Consider the following 11,805-nt stretch of genomic DNA (forward strand, 5'->3'; position numbering starts at 1 on the left):
TTTCCTTATCATATTACAAAATACACTAATTTAATATTTTTAGATATAACGTCAAAATCGCCGACTACGTTTCAACACCTAATGATGTGTTTTGGGCACATTTGTGAAGATTTGTGCTGGTATTTTTTGATGATATGTTAGTGTATAGCCCTTCTTGGGACATGCATTTACACCACTTAGAGGTTGTGTTACAAACCTTACAGAAAGAGTGCTTGTATGCAAAGATATCCAAGTGTCTGTTTGGCAAATCATAAATTGATTCCTTGGGCAGACATGGAACGGGAGAAAGTGCAGGCAGTATGGGAATGAGAGGTTTTTTGGGGTTAACGGGTTATTATAGAAGATTTATTAAAGATTATGCATCAATAGCTGCACCTTGGGATACTATTGGATTGGTTAGCTACTGTTACGGCCCGGCTCAGGACTTTCGCGGGTCAACCCAACTCGAGCTCCACCCGGCCCGGTTGCACACCCTCCAACCGATCCGGACACGCGTCCCGTACGGGAGGAACTGGCGACAACCACGCTAGGATAATGCAAGAGTTGCGCCATAGGATGCAAGACTTAGAGCGCCGGCTAGCCGAGAGAGAACGCGACCAACGCACCCCGGAGCGGAGCCCCACCCGCTCCCGTTCAAGGAGCCACTCGAGGCGCTCACCCAGCCCCCAATACGAGTCGGAGAGCACGGGGGGACGGGGACGAGCCAGAAGAAGAAGTCGGGACCCCATCATTTACGCTCGACACGAGAGACGGCGTGCGTCGAACAGAGGCGAAGAGGACGCCCGCCGGGAGAATGACGAGCCGGGGAGAACTACCCGGGGACCAGTGATAATAGGAGCGACCCCTTTCCACCGTTCCGTACTCGAGGTCCGGCTGCCGAAACACTTCGACAAGCCAACGGACATGAAGTATGATGGAACACAAGATCCCCTGGAACACTTGACGGCCTTTGAGGCCAGAATGAACCTGGAAGGGGTAGGGGACGAGGTCAGATGTCGCGCCTTCCCGGTCACCTTGGCGGGCCCGGCGATACGGTGGTTCAACAACCTCCCGCAGGGCTCGGTGACTCAATTCTCCGACATCAGCCGCGCCTTCTTGGCTCAATTCACGACCAGGATTGTCAAAGCCAAACACCCAATCAATTTGCTAGGGGTGACACAGAGACCCGGAGAGCCGACCAGGAAATACCTGGACCGTTTCAACGACGAGTGCCTGGAAATTGACGGTCTAACGGACTCGGTGGCAAGTCTATGCTTGACGAACGGGCTCTCGAATGAGGACTTCAGGAAACACCTTACCACAAAGCCCGTTTGGACAATGCAAGAGATCCAGTGCGTGGCCAAAGAATACATCAATGACGAAGAAGTCAGCCGGGTCGTGGCTGCCAATAAGCGGCAGCCCGCCTACAACCAAGCCCGATACTATGAAGGCAGAGAAAGACCAAAGGAACACGCCAGGGACGGCGGTCCGAGTAAAACACCCAAACCGTTTCCCCGAGTTGGGAAGTTCACCAATTATACCCCCTCACAGCACCAATCACCGAAGTTTACCAATAGATAGTGGAGAAGGGGATACTATCAAAGCCCCGACCTCTGAAGGACAGGACAGGAGGAAACAAGAACCTCTACTGCGAGTACCACAAGGGTTATGGACACAAGACCCAAGACTGTTTCGACCTGAAAGACGCCCTGGAGCAAGCTATCAGGGATGGGAAACTCGCCGACTTCTCCCACCTTATACGGGAACCAAGGAGACGTAACCGGGACCACGATAGCGAAGATAGATCCCGGTCAACAAGGCGACGGCAGGAACCAGAGGGTGACGACCACGGCCTTACGATGGTAAACGTGGTAACGGCCAGGAATACCGCCCCAAGGTCAAAGTCAGCACAGAAAAAAGACGCCAAGGTCCTAGCAGTTTCCATCTCGACAGGTAGAAGTTTCCGAGGTATCCCGCCCATCTCCTTCGGCCCAGAGGACCAATGGTTTGACGAGGCACCGGAAAGTCCGCCCATGGTCATCACGGCCAGGGTCGGAACGGGCCTCGTCAAACGAATCCTGGTAGATACGGGGGCAGACTCAAACATCATGTTTCGAAACGTTTTCGATGCCCTGGGATTAAGGGACACCGACCTGACGACCCACCAGCACGGTGTGGTAAGGTTGGGGGACCACTTCATCAAACCGGATGGAATCATCTCGCTCCCGACCTCCGTGGGACAAGGGCAAAAACGACGAACAGTCATGGCAGACTTCGTAATATTACGAGACTCCACGGCTTATAACATCATCTTGGAGAGAAAAACCATCAACGACCTGGGGGCGGCCATTAACACAAAGCTGCTGGTGATGAAGTTTGTCACTGATGACGGATCCGTAGGATCCATCAAAGGCGACTTGGAAACGGCAGTCGCTTGCGACCACGCCAGCCTCTCTCTCAGGAAAAAATCCAAAGAAGCGTCTAGGGTCTTCCTTGCTGACCTAGACGCCATAGACGACAACAAACCTAGACCAGAGCCAGAAGGGGACTTGGAAAAGTTCAGGGTCGGCGAGGAGGACGATAAATTCACATTCATAAACAGGAACCTCCCCCACGAAATGAAGGAGCCATTGATGGAAATGATCAGGGCTAATGCCGACCTCTTTGCCTGGACGCCTGCCGATATGCCCGGGATAGATCCCCAGCTCATATCGCATCATCTGGCCGTCAAGGCGGGAACCAAGCCAGTGACCCAGAGGAGGAGAAAAATGTCGCAAGAAAGAGCAGAAGAGGTAGCCAGGCAAATGGCCAGCCTCCTAGAAGCAGGATTCATCCGAGAACTGGACTACTCGACTTGGTTGACAAACGTGGTCCTGGTCAAAAAGCATAATGGGAGGTGGAGAATGTGCGTAGACTACTCTGACCTCAACAAGGCGTGTCCCAAGGATTGCTACCCTCTAGCTAACATTGACGCACTCGTTGACGCAGCGGCGGGGTACCGGTATCTGAGCTTCATGGATGCCTACTCAGGATACAATCAGATACCGATGCACCGACCTGACGAAGAAAAAACGGCGTTCGTAACACCAGGAGGAATCTATTGTTATAAGGTGAGGACCAGAACTGAAATACAGCAAGCTGGAAAAACTGGCGCTGGCGCTCCTAGTCTCCTCCCGAAGGTTAAGACAATACTTCTAGAGCCATCGTATAGTCGTAAGGACGGACTAGGCGATTCGCCAAGTACTGCAAAAGCCTGACTTGGCCGGTAGGATGATGACCTGGGCCATCGAGCTCTCCCAATACGACCTACAGTATGAACCCCGACACGCGATCAAAGCTCAGGCAATGGCAGACTTTCTGGTTGAAGTGACGGGGGACCCTCCCGAGGAAACGGGCACACGGTGGAGGCTCCACGTTGACGGGGCCTCCAACCAAACGTCCGGGGGAGCAGGGGTCATCTTAGAAAGCCCAGCAGGGGTCATCTATGAACAATCGACTAAGTTCGAGTTTCCAGTGTCGAACAACCAAGCAGAATATGAAGCTCTCTTGGGCGGACTAACATTAGCTCGGGAAGTCGGAGCGACAAAGGTCGAAGTATGCAGCGACTCACAAGTTGTCACCTCGCAGGTAAACGGAAGCTACCAAGCCCGGGACCCCCTCCTGCAAAAATACTTGGAAAAGTTTAGAGAAATAACGAGTCAGTTCCAGGAGGTCATCGTCCAACACGTCCCAAGAGAAAGGAACACACGGACGGACCTCCTGTCTAAGCTGGCGAGCACAAAGCCAGGATCGGGTAACCGGTCCCTCATCCAAGGCATGGTGAAGGAACCAACGGTCGCCCTCCATTTGACGAAGTCAAGCCCCTCATGGCTAGACCCCATCACCAACTTCCTGGAACTCGGCAAGTTGCCCGAAGATGAGAAAGCAGCCAAAGCCTTAAGAAGGGAGGCGGCCAGATACGCAATTATACAGGGACAACTATTCAAAAAGGGACTCAGCCAGCCCCTGTTGAAGTGTTTGCACCCCGACCAGACGGACTACGTGCTTAGAGAAGTCCATGAGGGGTGTTGTGGACACCACATCGGGGGCAAAGCCCTAGCAAGGAAGCTCATCCGAGCAGGATACTATTGGCCAACAATGATGAAAGACTCAAAGGAATTTGTCAAAAAATGCATAAAGTGTCAACAAAACGCCAACTTCCACAAGGCACCGGCCTCCGAGCTAAATTCTCTTACGACTACTCGACCTTTCGCACAATGGGGAGTCAACCTCCTGGGGCCTTTCCCGGTCGGCCCAGGACAAGTCAAATACCTCATTGTCGCCATCGACTACTACACCAAATGGGTGGAGGCTGAACCACTGGCTACGATATCGTCCTCCAACTGTCGGAAGTTCATGTGGAAGCAGGTGATAACCCGTTTCGGTATCCCGGAAGTCGTTATCTCAGACAACGGGACCCAGTTCACGGACAAGAAGTTCATGGAGTTCCTCTCTGGCCTAGGGATAAAGCAGAAGTTCTCCTCGGTAGAACATCCCCAAACAAACGGGCAGGTAGAAGCCGCAAACAAGGTCATCCTTCTTGGTCTAAAGAAGCGCTTAGACAATAAGAAGGGAACATGGGCTGACGAACTCGCCTCCGTCCTGTGGTCTTACCGGACAACAGAGCAAAGCGCTACGGGGGAAACTCCCTTTCGCCTAACATACGGGGTCGATGCGGTAATACCAGTTGAAATCGGGGAACCGAGCCCCCGACTACTACTCTCGGGCATGAGCGAAGCGGTCGAAAAGGACCTGGTTGAAGAAACCAGGGAGATGGCTCACCTATCAGAAACGGCACTGAAACAAAGGATAGCCCTGCGTTACAACGCAAAAGTCCTCAAGCGAGATTTTGAGGAAAGGGACCTCGTCCTGCGACGCAACGACATCGGCGTCCCGACCCCAGGGGAAGGCAAGCTGGCGGTAAATTGGGAAGGTCCCTACAGGGTAAAGGAGGTACTCGGCAAAGGTGCTTACAAGCTCGAGAGACTCGACGGCAAGGAAATACCCAGAACATGGAATACGGGTAGCCTAAGAAGGTTCTATTCATGACCAGACGACTCACCGACCCGGGAACCCAAACAAATTGTAAATATTCGCCTTGTTCGCATGATGATCTGTCTTTTTATTTTTACTCGCCGTATTGATTAATTTGTTTAGCTAACGACTAACTCATACTTGTCAAAAATTTTCGTGCTTGTCCACTACTTCCCTACGTGCGCCGCGCACGGGCGCCCCCTAAAACGGCAGACCGGGACTGATCACCCCGGGGGCCATTTTCCTTATGGCCAAAGCCAACTACAACGACAACTCGACCACGGCTATCCAAGCCATAACAAACATAAAACGGGGAGACGGGCGCGAGCCCAACCCCGAGAGAAACAACGACAACAAATATAGCAAACGGCAACCTGGCCAAACGACCGAATAAGTATAACTTATAAAGAGTCAAAACAAAAAATGAGCAATAATTTGTTCAGCAAACGCGTTACAAAATATCCTAAGTTACAAGGCCTCACTTCCTCGGCATGTCAACAATCTTTCCGTCCTGGATAGTCTTGAAAACGCCAATTGACGACGTGTCGAAATCAGGAGCTGCGATCCCCAGCTGAGCCTTCAGGGCATCTTCGGTCATCGAGATGGCGTTCTTCCCTTGCTCCTTGGTCACCTTAAGCTTCTTCCTAAGCTCAGCGGCTTCAGCTTTTGCGGTTTTCGCCTCCGAGACGGCCTGCTCCCGCTCTTTTTCCAAGGCGACAACCCGACCCTGAGCGGCATTCAGCTGACCCTCCAATGTCATCTCACGCTCAAGAAGCCGGGCCACGGTCTCATTAGACGCCTTCAACCTCTCCGCAACAAACGACGATTTCTCCTCAGCAGCGCTAAGCTTTCCCCCCATCTCGGACAGCTGACCCTGGAGGAGTTCAACTTGAGCCTTGAAGTCATTGTTCGCCTTAACAGAGGACTCAAGCTTCCTCCGGAGCGCCTCCATCCCCGATAACTCGAATTCAGCCTTCCGAGCTATCACGGCCCCACGAAGCAAGGTGCGATACATCCACCTCGCCTACCCGGACAGTTCGATCTCGTGAAAATGCTCCTCTGTCCCGGGTATCAACTGGGAGTCAATAAATTTGGTAGCATCAAAGTTCCTTTCCATTATGGTAAGGGCCCCTTCCGGGCTGGAAGACATCTTTCGCTTCTTGGGAGTATGGATAAGCTCCACGTCACTATCCGGCTGGGGGGTGAGAGTCGCGTGCCCTTCAGCGGGCCCTTCCTCACGGGTAGGGGAAGCCTGGCCCCCTGCAACCTGTTTCCCCGACACGTCGGCATCCTGGGGAGAAGGCACAGCCTGATTCTCCTTCTCCCCTGAAGGACCCTCCGACTTACCGACATCCTTCTCTTCGGCATTCTCGTCGTCACTGGCTTCAAAAAAGGTCTTCATCAGATTCTCAAGACCGGTCACGGTGGCAGACATTTCCACTGCAACAAACAACAGGCACGTTAGTCGTTAGATCGGGAAAAGAAAAACAACAATAAAAAAACATAGGCAAACAAAGAAGACAACTCACGAATATAGCTCCTGGCGGCCTCCCGTTCACCCATAAGAAGATGAGGGTTCATGGGGTTCTTTTCAAAAATGGCAAAAAGTACGTCAGCTATTTGCTTATCTACAGGCGACAACCTCTTGTACGTCACCTTGATGAAAGGATTCGACCCCGCACCAAAACTCCAATAAGTCTGGATAAGGCGCTCCCCCTCTAATGACAACCAAAAGGGGTGACGACCTTTGACGGGACGTACTTTGAAGTACTTATCTTTAAAACCATGGTAGGAGTCCTCAAAAAGGCCAAAAATTCTCCTACCCTGGGCAGAACGGAAAGAAAGAAACCCTTTTCTCGCCTTCCCCTGCTTGGAGGGGTTGGTAAGGTTGAAATAGAAGAGGAAAACGTCCACCGACACCAGCAGCTCCAAGTACTCGCAGACCATTTCGAAGCAGCGGATCGAAGCCCAGCTGTTCGGATGAAGCTGAGAAGGGGGGACGGATATCCGGTTCAACAGCGCCATTTGAAAGTCGGAGAACGGTATCCGAACGCCAACTTGTGTGAACATGGACTTGTAAAACCAGATCCAATCGGGGACACGAGGGGAGTGAAAGTTGAGCTCATAAATACGCTCATGGGGGGCAGGGACAATGGCCTCGTAGTTGGCCTCCTCGTCAGTCCCCCCACACAAGTAGCCGGCTTGCCGGAACTCGGTCAACTCCTCCAAGTCCATTTGGTTGGGTGAGCTCCTTATATCATCGGTCACCCAGGCGTACGGGTCGTAGGCCGCGCCAGTTCCTGAAGACCGGGAAACGATGCGAGGCATACCTACATCGGGGTACCACTCCGTTAGACTATGAGGTCGGGAGTCCATAGAAACCCAGAAACTACGCCTTTTCAAACTCAGATCATGGCCAAGAACAGTTAAAAACTACGCCTATCACGCAAATCACCTAAAACCTACCCAGGAATGGTACCCCTCCCTTAATTCATCTACCCCACCAGTGGAAGGCCATTCGGCTAAAAGTAAACCAAGCATACAACCATCACAAACAACAACTGCGCAGCGGTAAAAATGGCATAAACACAAGAGAAGAGGGAGCAGAAATTACCTGAATCGATTGCAGAAACTTGGGAGGAAAAAGAAGGTACGAGAGGGCTCGAACAGGAAATTTTGGATATCAGGGAGAGAGGAAAGTGAAAATGGCAAGGGTAGAAGGAAAAGAGAAAGAAAACTGTTTAAAAACTCCCACGAGAAGCGCGAAAGAAAGCAGGGGCAAAACGGTCTTTACGCGCGGGGTTTTTTCAAAACCATTATGAGCATTTAATGCTCAGCGCGAAAAACGAAGCGACGAATGAACGCCTCAGCAGACCAAGGGGCACGCGCACGAAAGACGCGCCTCTCTTACGGTTAGCCGACTCAACGACAACGCACAAACAAGGACATCACGCGCCACCGATCGCCCTCACGACCCTCACTGGCGCGTCGGGGGCACTGTTACGGCCCGGCTCAGGACTTTCGTGGGTCAACCCGACCCGAGCTCCACCCGACCCGGTTGCACACCCTCCAACCGACCCGGACACGCGTCCCGTACGGCTCATCCACAGCTATGGGACAGCGTCCTTGAGAATATGGGCCTGCCCTCCAGGGGAGCCCACTGCTGACATGTATATAAGGGGAAGATTGGCTCTTCCCCCGAGGTACGTCACATTAGGTGGATAGGGAGAAAACTGTTTAAAAACCACCTCCAGAAGCGCGAAAGGAAGCAGGGGCAAAATAGTCTTTGCGCGCGGGTTTTTTCAAATCATTATGAGCATTAAATGCCCAGCGCGGAGAACGAAACGGCAAACAGATGCCACAGCAGATCAAGAGACACGCGCACAAGAGACGCGTCCCCCCCACGATCAGCCGACCCAACGACAACGCACGAGTGCAAACATCACGCGCCACCAATGGCCCCCACGGCCATCACTGACGCGTCGGGGGCACTGTTACGGCCTGGCCCGAAACTCACGCGGGTCAACCCGACCCGAGTCCTCGCCGGCCCAATGGTGCGTCCTCCACCCGACCCGAACACGCGTCCCGTACGGCTTGCACACAGCCGTGGGGCAACGCCTTTGAGGGTATGGGCCTGCCCACTGGAAGGGCCCACTACTGACATGTATATAAGGGGGAGACTGGCTCTCCCCCCGAGGTACGTCACATTTCACATCATTCCTTCTCCGCCTGCACATATTCTGACAAGGGCGTCGGAGTGTCTTTGCAGGTGGCACCCCCCCCTTCTCCACACAAAGTACTCGGGACCTCGCACCTCTTGGACCGGACGACAGTGACCAGACGAGCCCCTCCATCACTCCGAATCCTGACCCGAACCGTCCGGTAGCCGACCTACCGAACAGCTACTCTTGGTACAGACATTGAGGCGGATGAACAGCTATTCTTCTTACTATAAAAATGCCTCTCTAACTCTCCAACGCTATTAGGGGTGAGCACGGGTAGTGGGTACCCGATTACCCGTCCGAACTCGAACCGAACCAATTAAATTGGTTCTAAAATCAACGGGTAATCGGGTCCAACCCGAACCAAACCGATGGCTTTTGTTAGTGATTGGTTCGGGTATCGGTTTTGGGGGTGCGAAATCCAAACCAATCCGCGAACCCGATCATATATTAATTAAATAAAAAAAATAAAATATATGACTTTTTCATTAGACAATGATTATTCATTATTAATATGTTTGGATTTTAATGAGTTTAGTTTTTAATGTATTTGGTGTTTAACATGTTTGGATTATTTCTATTGATATTACATGTTTATTGTACTGGTTGAATTTTTAAGATAAAAACTTGATTTTTTTTTTTTATGAATTTCAAAGTCATCGGATACCCAATTACCCGAACCGAACGAATGCGTTCTTAGTCGGTTTGGTTTGGTTCGAATACATGTACAAAAAAATGCAAATCTGAACCAATTACATTTTAATCGGTTCGGTTTTAATTTTACACCATAAACCTGAACCAAACCGACCCGTGCTCACCCCTAAAGGCTATGCATGTAGACATTGAGTGGTATCATCTTCTTTTCCCTAATTTGAAGAAATTTAATTATTTGAAGAAAACAGCAGTCATCACACGAAAAGGTTGAATTATCATTATATTATCATAGTAAGTTTATTATTATTATATTCTTGTGCTTCTATTTTTCCGTCTTTTTTAGGCCGCAAGACTCGCCAATATCTTTGATGCCAGTGTTGAAGAATTTTTATGCAGATCAGATTTTATAACATCTCTAAAATTGGAAAAATCCAACGACACCACTATATAACCGCATTGGTTGACAGATGTTTCATCTTCCACTTTATGTATGCACCATCAGCTTGAAAGATGTTCAAAGATGTTGCGATGATTTTTGGTCTCCCCACACATGGTTTAACAATTACAAGACCAACAGAAACCATGTATTCATAAATCATAACCACTGTTACTCTCGAATAGAATAATACAAGACCTCCAATGCTCTTTTTAACTTTAAAATCATAGGAGAAGTCAACAAGGATGCATGTCCTTGAGTCCTTCAAAGCAAACCATTCCATGATCCAACATTGGAGGACTTTCTTGCCTACAAATCAAAGCATATCTAAGTTGCCAAGTAACACTTCTCAACAGAAATTAGAACCCTATTCCACCTTAATTCAAGACCATTTTATACCTATAAAGTTCCAAACATTATCAACTTTACCACTGTACAACCTAGATTTATTTACAGGCTAAGATCTCACGCTTGTTCTACACCATTAAATACACAAGACACCATACAAACGGTGAAGCCAGAAACTGAACCACCAAAAGAGAACAAGAATTAGGAGGGCTGCTAGAGTGTCTCCCAGCCCCCGGGAATTTGAAAGAGTTCATCATCATCATCTATATTTGATGTGTCCCCTACAGACGTCGTTAATGGCGCTTCATCATTCATGCTACCAAGTTCAGCCTGTACAAGAAGAAATATGTTATGCATTTCCCACAACAGAAGCATGCTAACTCTGCATGCTTAGTGAGTTCATGTTTATCTTATTGGCATAACTAGGAAGATAACAGACATATTGGAAAGAAATGGCCTCAAAGGACGCAGGTTTTATCCTGTGGGCCAATTTGGATCCAAGTCTCTAATTATTCACTTTTCTGATCTTAGCCAAGTTACCTTAGCTTCACGATACATCTCAAGCATGCGGCGATATTGTTGACGGGCACCATTAGAATGGACCATGGACAGCACCCGTGAAAAAGCTTTTTCAATTGCTACATGCACTTTCTGCTTCCTGAACACCTTGAGAAAATCATCATCGTCATTTTCATCAATCGAGTCTTGTCGGTAACCTCGTAGACCAGCTCCTTTTCTCCGCCATCGTAGCACTACCTTCTCCAAGACTCCAACTGCCCATACTATTATCTTGTATTGCTTCCGAACCTGGTAACCCCTCACATGAGCCTGCCCAAATAAATACGGAAGAGGTTAACAATAAATTCATCTTGCAGTCTGATTAATGTAGGTGCATGTCTAGCCTACCTATATATTTTTTTATTTGTTTAATGAACAATTTGCCCCAACTTTTCAAAGTATCTAAACAAGTTGGTTACATCCTGAAGATATCTTCATGCGAATATGGTATTACGAACTGTTAGATAGTTTAGAGTTCAGACAACATATTTAGTCAAACATGTCAAACCATCTAAAGGTTTACAATACCATATTCACATGAAGATGTCTTCATGGAGTAGCCACCAAATGTTATGTTAATGTCCAGGTACAGAGTTCTCAGCTCAATTTGTCTGCGAAAAGAGTCACTGTAACACGCATTACCTGTATTTTCACTACTTTTTGGCGCAGTGCTAAGAAATCTTTGCGACCTTTCCAACCTCGATATTTCTTCTGAATTGATAAAGCAGCTGCATTGTAATCACGAAGCCTCCCAAAGCTATGACTTAACCTGGGAGAAAGCTCTAGAATGTTACCAATGCCATCAGCATCGATATCATACCCATCTAGACTAGCAGCAGCGGCAGCGGCTGCTGCAACAGCTTCCCTCTCCCTCCGTTTTTTGAAAGAATGAGCACGAAATGCAGCCTGTATCCGAGCAGCAGCCAGAGCAGCATTTCTGACAGCAGCCAGTGAAACCCCATCAGCTGTGAATCCAATATTTTCTTTTGAGACACGATTGATGGTTAACTCTGCTTCAATCTCAGCAGTATCTTT

At 49.4% G+C, this 11,805-nt stretch overlaps 1 protein-coding gene across 1 annotated transcript in view; it reads right to left on the reverse strand.

The window, feature by feature from the left end:
- Positions 9,983-11,805, reverse strand: part of LOC107638276 (calmodulin-binding transcription activator 4) — a gene marked incomplete in the record, with an annotated part of 9,137 nt that continues 7,314 nt past the window's right edge. Inside the window, 3 exon segments of the mRNA XM_016341470.2 lie at positions 9,983-10,542; positions 10,753-11,040; positions 11,413-11,805. Of these exon segments, the coding sequence (XP_016196956.1) occupies positions 10,426-10,542; positions 10,753-11,040; positions 11,413-11,805 (798 nt within the window).

This window comes from Arachis ipaensis, chromosome B04 (assembly GCF_000816755.2).
Source record: "Arachis ipaensis cultivar K30076 chromosome B04, Araip1.1, whole genome shotgun sequence".
NCBI classification, from domain to species: Eukaryota; Viridiplantae; Streptophyta; class Magnoliopsida; order Fabales; family Fabaceae; genus Arachis; species Arachis ipaensis.